The following is a 16,195-nucleotide window of genomic DNA, read 5'->3' as shown; positions in this document are numbered from 1 at the left end:
ATTCATTTTTCTTGGAGAAGTGGTGTTGTCTCCCCTCTCGTTGCCAGCGCGGCCTCGTCTCCACTGGGAATCAGCCTTCACAGGTCTGAGCTCCCGGATGTGGTGATGTGGACAGAGTGCCTGGTGAACAGGCACTTAGGTGTTTCCTGAAAGTGTGTCATTTCTTTGAATCCCTTGTTTTCGAAGCCGGCCAGTAACCGTCCCTGTCAGCATCAGAAACTGTCACACTGCTTCTCTATCGTAACATTTGTATGTTGTCTCTCTAAAAACTTAGAGCTTCCACTGTGTTACATTCCCAGTACGGCCCACACTCCTCTTATCTCGTATACACTTGGATTATGTTATGGCCGTTTGTATGCATATCAGTTTATTGTTTTTAAGCACCTTTTTCTACTTACTGTAAAGTTAATGACTAATATTCTGCAGATTCTTCTGCAAAGTTTAATTCCTTTAAAAAAGGTGGTACTGAAGCCCGTACCGATAGAAAATGATTAGCATTTTGTTCTGTGAGGACAAACGTACTCTTTCTGCTCATTCAGCACGTATTCCCCCCGGGGAGGTGCAGGGCTAGGCCTGGGGAAGGCACGGAGCTGAACAGGGACGGGGACAGGGACAGGGACAGCAGTGGAACCAGACGTGAGCGAGCAGACGGCGTCGGCAGGCACGGAGCTGGTTGTGACCCGTGGGGCTGAAGGAGCCGTTTGTACAATAAATACACTAAGTGCACCATTTCTCTTACGGGATGATGAATGTTTTTTCGTGATCCGGGTCTATAGAAGTTTCACCTAAAGCCGCGTACGGCCTCCGTTTCTAGGCAGAAACATTCCGGGCAGAGACTCCCCACGCCGAGCAGCACTGCCCTTCACGCCGCAGACTCGGTACCCACGAGCTGAGCCGAGCACCCGGTTCACCGTCACCACGTACGTCTCTGACCCCTTCTGGGTCGAGGGCACCGACGGGGCTCTCTGGGCGCTTCGGCAGAGTGACTGCGGCCTTTGCCTGTTACAGCCCAGGCCTCTCCTCACCACACAGGCCCTTCCCCGGTGACGTGAGCCAGGCTTCTGGCTCCCAGCGCCACCTCCCCAAAGGGACCTCCCGGACCTGTGACTCCAGGCCAGACTCCTGTATCTCCACCACTCTGACATCCCCACTGTGTCTCAGAGGTGCCTCAAACTCAGCACAGGGAGGCCAGCAAATGATCTCTCCTAAACTGCCATCATTAAACGAGCAGCAGCAACAGCTACCCAGCCCCCCAGCAGTACGGAATGGCCCGGCCCCCGTCCGGCCCACCGCAGGGGCTGTAAGCCCGGGGCACTGCGTCCTGCCACCGCGGCCTCGGAAATCTCCGAGTCCATCACTCGGTCCCTCTCACCGCCATCACTCTTGGCCACCCCCGATCGCTGTCCAAAGTCACACGTCCACCTCACTTTCCTCTCCGTCCTACAGACAGAGACCTACAACGTGCACCTCAAGTGGAAATTTCCGTCTTCAACGGTGTCCCCTGCACTTAGGCCCAATGCTTCCCGGGCCTCCCAGCAGCCCTCGCCGAGAACGCCAACCTGCCTTCCAGCCCAGGAAATATGGCTAACAATCAGATCAGTGCCAGATTTTCCTCCCAGCCAGCACTGGTTACAACAGCGAAAACGGACAGCCCCGATGTCCAACAGTGGGAGGCTGTTTGAGTTTGGGCTATTACACAGTGCATTAAAAAGAAATAGAATGCTTAATTTCCTTAAAAGTTCTGGAGAAATGTTCATGCTGTGTTAAATTAAAAAGCTCACCTGACCCGTGTGGTCCGGTTGGTCGGGCATCATCCTGCGAAGTGCAAGGTCGCGGTTCGATTCCCGGTCAGGGCGCGGGCCTGGGTTGCGGGCCAAGCCCCTGGTAGGGGCTTGTACAAGAGGCAGCCAATCGATGTTTCTCACATCAGTGTTTCTCTCCCTGAAAAAGTTCAAAAAATATTTTCAAAATTCCATTTTTAAGGGAATAATATCATTTTGTGAGTATTTCTAAAAGTTGGGATAATGGCTATTTTTACTTTGGGCGCTTTTCTATATTTTAAACAGAGAACATAACCTTTGAAAAGAGGGGAGGATATTATTTAAAACATAAAATGGCAAAGTCACTTCCCCCGCCCTGACAGGGAACATTAGGGGCCCATCATCCCCAAGCACTGGGTGTGGGGGTCTTCCGGTCAGGCCCCGTTCACAGACCTCCGTGTCTGAACAGGGTGGATGGGTATGACTGAAAAAAGCGTATTTCAAAAGGCCACATGTTGTATGATTCCATCTCCATAATATTCCGGAACGGACAAGTTCACGGAGATGGAGAAAGGTCATGGTTGTCAGGGGACAGGGTGTGACTGGAAAGGGCAGCCCCAAGGACATGTGACATGGTGGGTCTGTATCTTCATCATGGTGATGACAGGAACCTACATGTGCAGTCAATGACACAGAACACCCCCACACACACACGCACACACATACCAGCGCAGATGAGCTCTGTGACGTCAGGTCTGGGACTGCGCAGACATCAGTGTCGGCGACATTTTGATGACGTACTACGGCCATGGAAGACATTACTGCTGGGGAAGAGTGTGTGAGGGTGCAGGGGGCCTCTGGGGTGTGTGAGTCTATGATGACTTCAGAGGGGAACATGATAGGGTTTAAGACACAACACACTATAGGGAAGACAGCTGATCGACTGGACTGCATTAGAAAAGCCCGTCTTGAAGAGACACCTGAGACAGGGAAAAGACGTGCCGCGGAAAGGAGCAGGGCGTTTGTAGCAGATGAACACAGGACTAGAACGTTTGTCAAACTTGCGTGAATGATTTTCTAGAAACCCCAGAGAGCCTAACAGAAAAATAGCTAAACAGCCCTGGCTGGCGTAGCTCAGTGGATTGAGCGCGGGCCTGCGAACCAAAGGATTTCGGTTCAATTCCCAGTCAGGGCACATGCCTGGGTTGCAGGCCAGTTCCCAGCAGGGGATGCACATGAGGCAACCATACACTGACATTTCTCTCCCTCTCTCCTTCCCTTCCCCTCTAAAGATAAATAAAATCTTTTTTTTGTTTGTTTATTTATTTATTTTAGATTTTATTTATTTATCTTTAGAGGGGAAGGGAAGGAGAGAGGGAAAGAAATATCACTGTATGGTTGCTTCTCATGCGATCCCTGCTGGGAACTGGCCCCTGCTGGGAACTGGCCTGCAACCCAGGCATGTGCCCTGACTGGGAATCGAACCGCGATCTTTTGGTTTGCAGGCCTGTGCTCCATCCACTGAGCTACACCAGCCAGGGCTTAAATAAAATCTTTTTAAAAAAAGAAAGAAAAATGGCTAAACACTCAAACAGCCACTTCACAAAAAAGGAAAGAAATCTAAATGGCTAATACATGATACACATGGAAAAGCACACACCCATGTAATTAACCAGAAATGCAAATTTCAATGAGATACTATAATTCAGGGCATTGGCAATACTAAAATGGTCCACTGTTGATGAAGAGGCAGAGCCACGGGAAACCCCACCTTCTGCTGGTCCAGCAGTTTGGAAATAAGGTTACCGGTGTGGAGAAGCACATGCTCTATGACCCAGAAGGTCCACACTGAGCTATAGACCCCACAGAAACATGGTTCCAAAAGACAATGCTCATAGATTTTTTTCGTAAGCACTGACTAAAACTAAACACCCAACAATAAAATACTAGATAAATACACTGCAGTGTGAACAACCAAAGAATACCACGCAACAGGGGAGACATACTAACTAGAGGTACACTCGTCAGCATACTGAAATCTCACGGTGTCCAGGGAGAGAAAAGAATGCACCAGTCGGGTTCCATTCACATGTCCGGGACCAGGCACAGCCAAGCCCTCAATTAGGGCTGAGTGCACAGGCGGTGAGCTGAACACAGGGATGCAATGAGCACTCAAGTCTAGGAAGCAGGGACCCAGGGGACCTGAGTGCTGGGTACAGGGTGGCCACTACATGGATGCGTCAGGTATTTAGATGCGTCTGTGTTTAGAGTTCACCGGATGGGGCTGAGGTGTAGGGGTGACGAGTGGGGACGGGGGCCTGCACTGGTCCAGATTCCAGTCCTGCACCCCACCACTCTGGGCCCCCGTTGTTCATCGGTGGAATGCGGGCAGTGGTGACCTGCGGATGCAGAGAGACAAATACGGAAAGCACAGAGCTCACATGGACTCACCTGTCCTGCCAGGAGATGCCTCCCCGCCCCCAGGAAATAACCCGCCGGCAGTGGAAGCACTCTAGTCTCTGCCCTTGGACTTGGGCCGTATTTCCCTCCTGTTTTAATCAGAAGAAGCAGGTCAGACTCAGGCTTGCACTGCTCCTTCTCCACCGAGTCAGGCTGTCACCCTTGGCGGGGGCGGGGGAGGCCCCCTCTACTTGGGGATGGGGCAGATCCCCACCCCCTGCCAACACCACGTCCCCGAGGGGCCCTCCTGCTTCCGGCACTAGGCACAGGCCTGCTGCTTCTGGATGGCCGACTTGGGGTGAACCATTGCGCCTCGTGCATGTGATGTCCCCAAATTCCTGAAACAGCCAATCTGGGCGGCGTCCTCCACTCACAGCCGTCGCACTTGAGCAGCGGTTACCAAGTGCCTCACCCTGAAGCAGATGGAAAAGGGGTATCTGCGGCAAAGATGAGGAACTGGAAGACAAGACACAAACTGGGCCACCCAGGCTCTGGTCCTTGGAGCCTCCCCTGCCCCCACAAGACCTGCAGAGACCACACACAGAGATGGGCACGCCTGCCTCCCTGCACTGACACTCCCAGGCCAGAGAGATGTCAGGAGACGGGAGCCGCCAATCTGCGCCTGTGTCCCTCCCACCTTACTTCTGCAGAGGCCTCGGCCATGGCCGTTCCCCACCCTCTTCTGCTTCCAGAAGCTCTGCTACCCGCCCTCTTCCTCTGGGCCGCTTGCCATGACCGCCCTGTGGTCAACGTGCTTCACCACTGGGCTCTGAGGGCTACACCTCAGTTTCCTCATCTGCAAAATGGGGATGGTTTCCGTTCCTACTTGATGAAACTATACTTTTAGCTCAGTGACTGCTGACAGTGCTAGTGTTAACGAAGCCCCTTGGGTCTGAAAGGAATAGGGCAGGGTAGGGTGGAGGAGTACCAAAAGAGAGGGTCTCCTGGTAAAGGGAGGGCTGGGAGAGGGAAATAGGTGGCCAGAAGTGGTGAAGGGGAGACTGGGAGGCCAACCTTAGATCCAGGTTGGAGGTGGAGGTCTGCGTGAGACTTCAAAACTTCCCTGATGTGTTCTGGGGGCTCATGAGGAAATGACAAAGACCTGGGGGAAGACAGGGCTTATGGGGCTAAGCCGAGAGAAAAGGTGAGGGGTAATTATTTGGGGGTTCAGACAGCGGGTGGAGAGCTGGCAGAGGAGGGGGGCAGGACTGAGAGAGGCCCCTGCTACAAGAGCTGGGAGGGGAAGGTTTGGGGGGATCCTGAAAGGGAAGAGAAAGGGGAAGATGAATCCCAACAAGAGAAGGGGCTGGTGGCTGGGGTGGGCAGAGGGAGTTTGGAGGAGGAGGAGGTGTGGTCCCTTGGGGAGGAAGGGGGCTGGGCAGTTCCCCGGGTGTGTGGGCAGTTTGGGGGCTGGGGAGGCAGCGCGGTCTTCCGGTGCCTGGGGGGCCTGGTGTCAGAGAGAGAAGATGGTGGTAGGGTGGCAGGGGAAACTAGGGTTCACAACGCCTCTCCTGTCCCCGGCGGCCCCTCCCCTGGGGACCTGCTCCGTGCAAAGCGGACACATTACCCATGTAGGGGGGTGAAGGAGTCTGACACACCTGGAGGGGCTCTGGCTTCTGCAGGGTCCCAGTGCCGGGGGCTCCAGCGGGGGAGACACAGCGTCCACTCTCGCCACAAGCATCCTGTGCCCCGTGTATCCAATGAAGCCATGAATTCAGTTTCACGTCACGCACTGGCCCCTTCTGATCTAGAGACTTCAGGGCCACGTAGGCCTCACCTCCCCACAAGGCCACGTTACTGAGACTCATCAGAGACGACCTGGACTAAGATAAGAGTAACTCCCACGTCCCCTCTTCCCTCGATGTGGGACTTCGCTCCTCCAGCACGCACTTCATCTGTGCCCCAGAACGACCCCTCCTGCCCCGTGAGGCTGCGGGGAGGGTCGAAGGAGTTAATCCACATGGAGAACCCAGCACAGTGCCTGGCACACAGCAAACCATTGGTAAGTGTTAGCTGCAATTAGAATTATTATGAAAATATGTTTACAAGCAGAAAGGCACAGAGCTGCGTGGTGGGGAAGGGGGCCCTAAAATGAGTCCACGGCACTGCTTTTCTAAGAGTGCGGCTGATCAGCAGCCTCTGCGCCCCCTGGGACCCTGTTAGAGATGCAACTCCCAGGCCCCACCCTGGAGCTGCTGACTCGGATGAGCCGGAGGCTGAGCTGGAGGCTGGCTCACTGGACAAGCCCCGCCCTGGGAGGCGCTTCTGGGTCTGACCTGCTGGACCACAGGGAGGACACTCCATCTTCCTCTATACTTCCTGCTTGGAAAGGCACCTGTGATGACCAGGTCCTGCCCCACCTCCTTTTCTGTTTGGGAGTAAGAGCCCCAAGTCACCTCTCCCAGAGGACAACTATTGGGGACTGAGGGTGGCCCCGAGGAGCCCAGCTATAAATCTATCTTCCACAGTCCCCATGTGAATCTGCACAATGGGCCTTACTCTGAAAGATAAAAGGAGACCGATGGCTGTAAGAGACTAAATTAAGCCTTGGCCGGGTATTCAGCTGGTTAGAGCATCATCCCAATACGATAAGGTTCCAGGTTTGATCTCTAGTCAAGGCACATACAAGAGTCAACGATTTAATGCATAACTTAGAGAAACAAATCGATGTTTCCCTCTCCCATCCTCTGTCTCTCCAAAGATCAATACATAAAAATTTAAGAAAAAAGAGAGAGACTAACCCCATGACCAGACAGATCACCTGGTAAGAGGTAAGGGCAACTGTGCACGGCCAGCTTTCAATGAATTTTTAAAAAATTGTAGTTAAGGTGTGAATACACAATGATTAGATACCTGCAACTGATACCCTGATTGATGCAGGACTTCCTTTAACAAAGCTATCTGCTGACCACAGAGGGTGGGAAAGGACATCACTCCTGTGAACTGAGTGCACACCCCGGGCAAAGCATATTCAGTGCTGTCTCGTTAAAGATGGGGCCGGCGGGGAGAACTTTCTCGGAACTCTGACAGCACCTGGAAGCAACACCCAGCTGATGGGAAACACTGAATCACTGCAAAGACACATGTTACAGAGCCCGTTTATTGTATAACTAGCAGGCATAAATTCTGAAACAATTTTACAACGCTTACAGGGTTGTACAATAATTACGGGAATAGAACGTATACAATAAACATGAAAAACAACGAAAGAACCAAGGATGACACAGATAAAACACATCTGAATAAAAGGCATTTCATTTTTCCTATGCAGCATTTCCTTCTGTAAAAACGAGGGTGACCTTCAGCTGGGACAAGGGAAGGAAGAAGTGGCAGGTGTGGAAAGTCCAGGGCTGCTGTGGACAGTCACACGCTGGCCTCACTCCCGGTTCTGTAGCTCCCCTCACTTGAGCAATCGGACGACAGCTCCCGAGTTGTGCATTTACAGTTCCAATGACATGAAATGCTGTACTTGGTCTTTGGGGCCAATTGTTCTTTGGCAAATAAGAACTACTTGCATTCCGAGGCAGCAAATGACGTCAGTTAAAGGAGTTTAGGGGTGGAGCTGTGTCCTCTTCAACAAGGGCCAGTTTTGTAAAGTGCACCTCTGTCCTACCAGCTTTGGGAGGGGGTGGGAATTGAGAATAAAGGGTAAGAAAACGACGTTAACAGACACTAGTGCAAGGCTACGGAACCCATGTTCCAAAAGCGGCGAACGAACCACCGTTCAGACAAGATGCGATCTGCCCAGGGGACCGGAGAACCCCAACACCGGATCACAGACGAGGCCCAGGCAAGGTGCATGGGGGGCGCCCAGGCAGCGGGAAGCCTCAGGCCACTGATCCCCACGAGTGGCTCCGCCCAGGAACTCCTTCCCAGAGTGGTGGCTCTGTGGGTGGACAGCGAATTCCGTGCCGTTCCTGCGCTGTTGGTCCCCACGGTCCTTGACTTTCTCTGGGGCACGGGTCCTTGAGTTCAGGCGAAGACCCCGCTTCCCCCACTGTGGGTGACTCATTCTGCAGCGGTCTGTCCTCCCCAGGAGGCCACGGGTACCAATTCCAGATGGCTGCCCAGGCCTTTGCTGAGGGCCCCACGTGTGTGGCACACAAGAGGGCGGGTGTTTGCAGGAAAGACGAGGGTCAGCCAAGTGTGCACAGCACACAGAAGAGGTTTTCAGATGGAGCTTAAACTTAAGCTAGAAGACATCCTCGGGGAAGGCATCCCCTCGGCCTCCGACAGGAGCATGGCACTTAGGGCTGTGCAGACAGGCCGAGCGGACGAGTCCCCTGGAGATGTGGACCCTTTCCCAAAGCTCCCCAGTGCAGCAAAGCCCGGAAGAAGCACCCGCGCACAGTGTGTTAGCAAGCCAAACGCCAGCACGGCGCTCCTTTCGTGACAGTTTACGGTCAAGCTATAAAGGGATTGAATCAAACAGTTCTGTGAAAGGACAGGATTTGTAGCATGTATTTAGGCAACTTTGATCATTTTGACTTCCTCATGTGTGTGACTGAGCACTATGGGACAGAACACTTGGGTAAAAGGAGGACTGAAAGCAACTCGACACAGGACAGCGGGGCCACATCACAGGTAAGGCTCAGGCATTGAACCAGGTGTGGCCAGGGAAGCCAGGACCTCACACTGCAGGCTATGGGACGCCAGGGCAGAGGCTGTGAGCCCGGCGACCAGAGCTCACCCATGGGTGCTGGGGAGATGTTTAGCTCAGTCGCCAACACTTAGAAACAGAGAGATGGCAAAAAAAAAAAAAAAATCTAGGTTTCTAGAGTCTCTTGAGAAAGAAAACTCTTGTAACCCCAGGCCCACTCTTGCACATGGCAGCCTGAGGGAGCTGCTGCCCCCGCCCCGGCTCCTGGCCAGGCCTGCTCCATTCACCTTCCTCACCACTGCCTGGCCTCTGGTCTCGGTCAGGGTCTGGGCCGCCCCCACACAAAACAGCTGTAACAAGCAGGTACTGGAAATATGTGTTAGCATTCCGAACAAGAGCGAGCTCTTTATGAACTCAAAACAATCTAAGCATGTTCTAGAACTTCAACCTGTATTCTTTCATAGCCTTGGGGTGGCTGGTAGTCAACCAGAACATATTCTCTAAGGACATCTTGATAGTTGATGTCCAATTTTTAAGTACCAGCAACATCATGAAAAAGAAAGAAACTCAGATGATTGTATACATCTTACCTTACAAGAAGTCCTTAAAGGTGACAAGCTGTGCGAATCAGGTCACATGAGAAAGCTTTATGTGCTTAAGGGAGTGACAGAGTTTTAGGTGAGAGGAACAATACGAGGCCAGGGAGCAGACCACCCCTCTTCCCGAGGTTCAGGGCAGTGAGGGAGGAACGCAGTGGCCTGGAGCGGACCACAGCCCGCAGGGCTGATGGTGCAAGTCTGGCTTCCCTCGGTAAGGCCGGGCAAGCAGCCCATGTGGGGGGGCATGGCGGTGCTCCTCCTGGACATGGCCAAATGACACATGACATGGAGGATGAGTGCTTATCTGACGCCACGGAGACTCAGGGATAGTAAAATAGAAACGGACTGAAGATCAAGATAGAAAAATTAAGGAACATCTGATAGAACAGGTAAAAGAAATGGGGCAATTCACTATTTCCTTCCAAGAGAGATGGTTACACTATTTTTAGAAAGTGGCATAGTCCTGTCTCTATGTCCGTGCTTGGAGATACTCCAAACTTAAGAGTCTTGTGACAGGTGGGAAAATTCACTTATTGCACAATGCTTGGTAGGGAACAGATAATGTTTTTTTTTTTTAACCCAACTCTCTCAAGAAAATGTTTTACTAAAACATACCATTTACAGTTTTGACCACAGGCAGGGAGTTTTAAGGACTGGAAAAGTTGTAACAAACTTGCAACAATGAAGCTATGCTTTTGGATGTCTATGATCAGTAACTCATGGTCACAAAGTAAGGCAAGTGGGTTAAATTAATAGTTGAAAATTTGTTAGAAAACATGCAAAAATAATACTGAGTTTTTAAAAAAGTTTTAAACTTTCATTAAATGTTTGTTTCTGGTAAAAATCGGAACAGTCCCCTGTCTCAATTGGTAACCGGACTTTGAAAACCCTGGAAAACAGCAAGGCCAGCGCTCCGCCCGCTCAGTTGTTGTTCTCTTTGGTGGTGATGGTGACCAGCTGTTTGGCGGCCTTGGCGATGTCGTACGCACACTGGATGACCTGCTGCGTGACCAGCTGGATGTCCTCGGGCGGGCCCGAGTCCCCTGGGAGGGCCTTCTTGCACTCTGACTGGAGTCGGTGGGCACTGGACGTCAGTAAGCGGAGGGAGGTCCTCACCATGTCGGACTTGGGTTTCTAAACAGAAAACACAGCCGCTGGCCATGAAACGCAGCCGGACCTCCAAAAGCAGGAACAAGCATTCTTCTGGAAACAACTTCGGCTGTGCCAGGGTGAATGGCAGTTTTGTCGCGCACCTTTTCAATGGGGGTTCTCAGAACACTGCAAGCTTTACACCCCACGGGGTGAGAGGTGCCGAAGCACTCTCTGCCTCAAAGGCCATAGTGCACGCAGTACGATTTCAGTAGTGTGTGCTATCCTGAGGTAGTTGTTGAAAACTAGTAACCCGTTTGAGTGAAATATTCCAGATAAAATTTTATGCTATTAATACTTGGCTTTTTAGCACTGGGCTCAGACATTCTTGTCTTATTAAAAGCAATATTCATGGAGAACAAAATATTTCAATGCCCTATATGACTGTTTGCAGATTTAAGACATTTTGTGCTACAAAGAGTCTAATGTAATATCGAGGTCATAAGCAAATTTCTTGTACTTCACGTAAAAGGATGTGAACCAAGTAAGGAGGAAGTGACTTACTTTGGGGAATAATGCTGCCATTTCTGTAACAGCCACGTGTATCCTCTCCGAGCAGGGAATGTAACTGCAAGAATATTGAAGAGGTTATGAAAAAACAATAAAATAATTCAGAGACAGAGAACACTCAGGGGGAGTCACAGGTCCCACTTACACTCCCTTAAGGAGGGGGCTGAGGCCTAGGCTAGCCCGCTGAGGATCCCACGCCAACAGATCTGGTTTTATCAGGGTTCCCCCCATCCTTTCTTAAAGTTTATTCAATCTTCTCTGGCCGGGTAGGTCAGTTGGTTAGAGTGTTATCCTGATATGCCAAGGCTGTGGGTTCAATCCCCAGTCAGGGCACATAAAGGAACCAACCAATGAATGAATAAATAAAAGTGGAACAATAACTCTTTCAAATCAATAAATAAAAAATAAAAAAATATTTTTTAAAGCTAGTCCATTCAATGTGATAGAAATGGTCTCTAGGTATGAAATGGACAATATACACAATTAGCCAGGTGTGGCCACGAACAGCCTGTAAAGATATTTACACCTCCTCAAGTTCACCATTTATTTCTCATCTTCCCCATTTCTTGGAAGCAAAACAAGGATTTCCACGCAAGAGGACACAGAAGTCAACAATAAAGTATAAAAACATAATCCTTAGAATTGAAGCTTATTCCTCCACACCCACAAGTCTTTTAACCACAGGACATTTCTAAATTCCTTCCATCGAATGAGTCTGAATTGTTGAGACGCCTGAAGCTTTACTTTGGATACAGAGGAAACACTGACATCAGCTTCATACACTAGTTCAGTCACTTACCCACTTTCTTGCAAAGCTGCCATGACTTGGTGATAAAATTCACGAGCACAGTCAGCACTTTGCTTGCAGACAAACCCAAAGGCGACAAAGCGCATTAAGTCTGCCTGGCCTCATCCTTCCTCCCGGGTGGCTGGGCCCCCTAAGGGCCTGAGGTGGCAGCACAATAGCCGCAGCTCCAGGGGCCTGACTACACGCCACGCTCCATTCCCAGTGCTTTGCAGAGGCCCCCGCCATCCTCCCAACAGCCCACTGAGGTTGGTACCACTATGACACCCATTTCTCAAATGAGGAAACCGAGGCCTGGAGAGGCAGAGAACCTGGCCAAGATCCTACAGCTGCTGAGAGAACAGAGCTCAACCGTGGCCACCCCGCCTCTGAGCCTGGGACCCTCACTGCCATGCCACAGGCTGCTCTTGGCATCACAGGCAAGGAAGACACACTTTTTTCCTTTTCTGACATAGCAAGAAGCCTCTTTCCAGTGATGACTGGTGATGCTGACTTCTTAGGTGATGAGAATTGGAAGATTTGACACTTGGGTTAAGTGACGGTTCTTAGATGCCACACTGCCATTGGGCCAGAGCTTTGCTTCTAGAACTGACCTACAGAACCCACGAGAGAAATGGATACGGGAAAAACACGTAAGGAGCCTGCCTTAGCACCTTCGGAAATATGGTACGAATACAAAGGTTTGGCCTTACACGAGAACATAGCAGTGTTTTAAAATTTCCCTTCTAAGAGACAAGACCAAATGCCATTCAGCATCTATCCTAGCACTTAAACCTTCCAGTAATATTCTTCCCCCATTTTTTAAATCATGAAGTTGGCTTCTGCTTTCGAGATTGTCATTAGCAACCTCTGTACTTCATCTTTGTAAGAAATCCAGTATCAGAATTATTTTAATAAAGATTGCCTACGTTTTAGTCACTACGTTTGGTGCCAGGTTGGGTGCTCCACTTACAGGGGGAACCACTTTGTGAATGAACTAGATGTCTAACTGCTATGCTTCATATACCTCAAACTAATATAAATAATATTGAATGTCAAACGGTAATCAAAAAAACATCTTATTGAGAAAAAGACTTCTTAACACTTTAATGAAACCATCACATTTCAAGGAAACGGTTTCTATCACCCAAAATGCCTTCAAGTGGGACACCCTCACTCCCAACTCTGTAAGCAGTTGGTGCCGCACACCATGTAATAACCAAAACGCTGATGCACGAGGGCCTATTTGACTTGTCAACTCCAAGGAGCGACAACCCATCTGGTCACAGAGACGCACGGAGAAAAAGGCAATGTCCACAGTGACCCCTGTAACACGCATACATGTTCCTTGAAACTATGTCCATTAATATCACATTAACTGAGAACCATATCTAAGAGTTTTACATTTTGCTGGTTAGGATTTTCATTTTGATCCAAAACTATCATTCACCCTTCCCCCTGCTAGGTAGAGAGGAAATTTTTCCCAAGGACATTTCTCAAAGACTCATTCACTATAAGATAGTTTAGAAAGTCCTCAATAAGCTACTAAAGAAAGCACACGCAGGTTAATGAGAAAGTCCTCTTCCTTCATCAGCGGGAGTTCATGTTCACAACTTCAAATTGTTACCTTTCCTCACCAAGGCTGCTGTGCATTATATGTAGTGACCCTGAATTGTGTGTAACTGTGTGTGTGTATGTGTGTGTGTGAGAGAGCGAGGGGGAGAGACAGACACAGACAGACAGGGAGCAAGGCTGGGTGCCCCGGGGACACACCCAGCCTGAGGGAATGTCAGGGGCTGAGGGGAGCTTGCTTGGACCAGGGGACCAGAACCAAGCCTGAAGGTGCCCACATGGGCTGTTGGTCTACTCAGAATAAGCACGAGCAGCGAGTCAACCAGAGGAGAAAACAACAGGAAAAGGCACGGGTTTATGTGGGACAAAGCAAGGCTATAATTAAGTGCCTTGAGTACGTAAGTAACCAGAGATTTTAACAGAACATCAAATAATTTGTAAAATATAAATTCTCCAGACCAATTCTGGCTTAATATAGAAAAATGAGCTAGTGATTAAAATCTCTCATCATTGTCTCATGGTCTTAAAAAAGAAATCAGCCCTGGCTGGCTGGTGTGGCCCAGTGGATTGAGTACTGGCCTGTGAACCAAAGGGTCACCGGTTTGACTCCCAGTCAGGGCACATGCCTGGGTTGCAGTCCAGGTCCCCAGTGGGGGGTGTGAGAGGCAACCACACATTGATGTTTCTCTCCTTTTCTCTCTCCTTTCCCCTCTTTCTAAAAATAAATAAATAAAATATTTTTAAAAATCAGATCATAACATTTATTGAATAAATTTGTATACAAAAAAAAAACACCTTCCCAAATTATACCGAGCACCATATTGTGATTTTTGAGGCCAGAAATGGCTGCAGGGCAGGTATTTATATTTTTGACAACTACCAAAGAGAACAATGCAACCGAAGCACTTTTTTTAAAGTCCGAAACCCAAGCACGGCACTTCTGAACTAGAGGGAATAAAAAGTTTGGCCCACTGTTAAACGGAGTCGGGGCACTAGGAAAAGGAGTGCATCTTGGTACCAAGATTACTAAACGACTGGACTTGGAAAGCTGTGAGACATTCTGCTTTAGCAATAGGACAGCGGAGTTGGGGAGGAGAGGGACGAAGCACCTGTGGCACGTGAGCACACAAGCGTGCGAGAAAGAGGATGCCCGGGAAGGAGGAAGGTAAATGGCCATGAACTTTTCATGGAAGGAGCCTGGGAAGTTATGCGGTCCTTTTCTCTCAGGACCCTCCAGTGGTCCAGCCATAAAGACTGATCCCAACTCTGATCCTTCAACAAACACTGACCCTTCCTCTCCTGCCGAGTGGAAACGACAGCATCGGAGAGATCTGCACTGTGTAGAACAGGGCGGGGCAGAAAGAGGGAAGGTCAGCCTGCCAGTGCAGGGAGAGCAGAGAACGCCAGACGCCGGTGCACCTTCGTGTGGGAGAAGAGGGCAGAGACGGGGCAGCGATCTGGTCCTTAAACAACTTTTGTTGGTGTCAGGCACGAAGAGCAGTTTGCCACCGAGGGCCCTAACCTTCACTAACCTAATAAAAAGAATGAGATTGTTCTTGGGTTTTGACTAAACTGTTGCTTTCTTTGACCAAACTCAATGGGATGATAACAAATCCCGTTTCATGACCGAGTCTAGACCAGGCCGGCCACATGAAAAATTAACGACCTGCCTTAAGTTCTCAGAGGAGAGAAGGATGAGTTAGAACAAGAGCCAGCCCCTTCCTATGGTACAGAGTGACTCCGCCGATATGACTCTGCTAAGAGCAGAGTTATCTGAAGGGGATCCGATCAACTTTCATTTGTAAACCACTTGTTTCTCAGATGTTCATACACGGATACAGCACACACACAAGCACATGCATACGCGGGAGATACACGAAATCAGGTTCATTTCACAATACACGTTATGTCAGCAAACTTCTTCCCAGCTAAGGAGACCACAGGGAGCGGCGTTGCCGACCAGTGGGAAGGGTACGTTCTCTCTCAGGCGGCTTCTCTCCCTTCTCCACCCAGAACCGGGAATATCACTACCCCAACCGCACAGCAGTTCCATTTCTAGAGACTCTGCTTTTCGGAGTACGTCATAAGAATGAAAAATTGAAAACGCCAACTACACAAATTTGTTACTAAGCCTACTTTGTAAATCTGAACTTTTCAAAAACCTTTGAAATCAGGGCCTTGGGAAAAAAAATTCCTGTTCATCACTAGAGCAGCATCTCTTCCTGGGCACGTACACATTCTTCCTGGCAGGACTCTGAAGCCCCCTTACCTGTCGTGTTTATTTTCCTGGGCTGCTCTTAAGAGTTCCTGGATGTTTTTGGTGATCTGTTCAGTTTTCCGGATGACGTCTTCGGTGCTGGGGAGGAGGGGGCTAGGGGCTGTGGCGGGCTCTGCTACGTCGGGCAGTGAGCCGTCACCTTGCCACACCGTACTCCTCTGCCTTCCCTTCCTGCTTGACCTGTGAACGTTAAGGGAGACGCTAAATGTAACGGGCGCCTATCAGCACCTCTGCTTCCAGGAGCCCCTGCATCTGCACTTGTCGACGCAGCGGCAGGCCGCTTCCGTGGTTTCCTTCGTCCTGCCAGGCAGGAGACTCACGGTCGGCTGTTTCAACGAGCAGCCCCAGCTCAAAGGGAGGCTACTGCACTTACCACGGGGCCGGAAGTTATGACTCCTGCAGAAAGGGTGCAGATGGGGAAAGGGAAGGAATGACTGGAATGGGGAGGGTGTGCCATTATAAAGTCATCCCTGCCCTGACCAG

General features: G+C 50.1%; 1 protein-coding gene across 10 annotated transcripts in view; it reads right to left on the bottom strand.

Annotated features, from left to right (window-relative positions):
• Positions 1 to 7,311: 7,311 nt before the first annotated feature.
• GIT2 (GIT ArfGAP 2) overlaps positions 7,312 to 16,195 on the bottom strand; it is a 45,709-nt gene continuing 36,825 nt past the window's right edge. For 6 of the 10 annotated variants that reach the window (XM_053669662.1, XM_053669665.1, XM_053669664.1 and 3 more), the window contains 3 exons: positions 15,704 to 15,913; positions 11,073 to 11,136; positions 7,312 to 10,553 (listed from right to left, as the gene is read on the bottom strand). In XM_053669662.1, coding sequence (XP_053525637.1) covers positions 10,341 to 10,553; positions 11,073 to 11,136; positions 15,704 to 15,913 — 487 coding nt within the window. In that variant the 3' untranslated portion in view covers positions 7,312 to 10,340. The remainder of the gene's footprint in view (positions 10,554 to 11,072; positions 11,137 to 15,703; positions 15,914 to 16,195) is intronic. The other 4 variants (XM_037156280.2, XM_037156281.2, XM_037156283.2 and 1 more) reach the window with 1 other exon arrangement.

This window comes from Artibeus jamaicensis, unplaced genomic scaffold (assembly GCF_021234435.1).
Source record: "Artibeus jamaicensis isolate MK-2021 breed Jamaican fruit bat unplaced genomic scaffold, CSHL_Jam_final contig_525, whole genome shotgun sequence".
NCBI lineage: Eukaryota > Metazoa > Chordata > Mammalia > Chiroptera > Phyllostomidae > Artibeus > Artibeus jamaicensis.
This window is presented reverse-complemented; position numbering and strand designations above follow the sequence as displayed.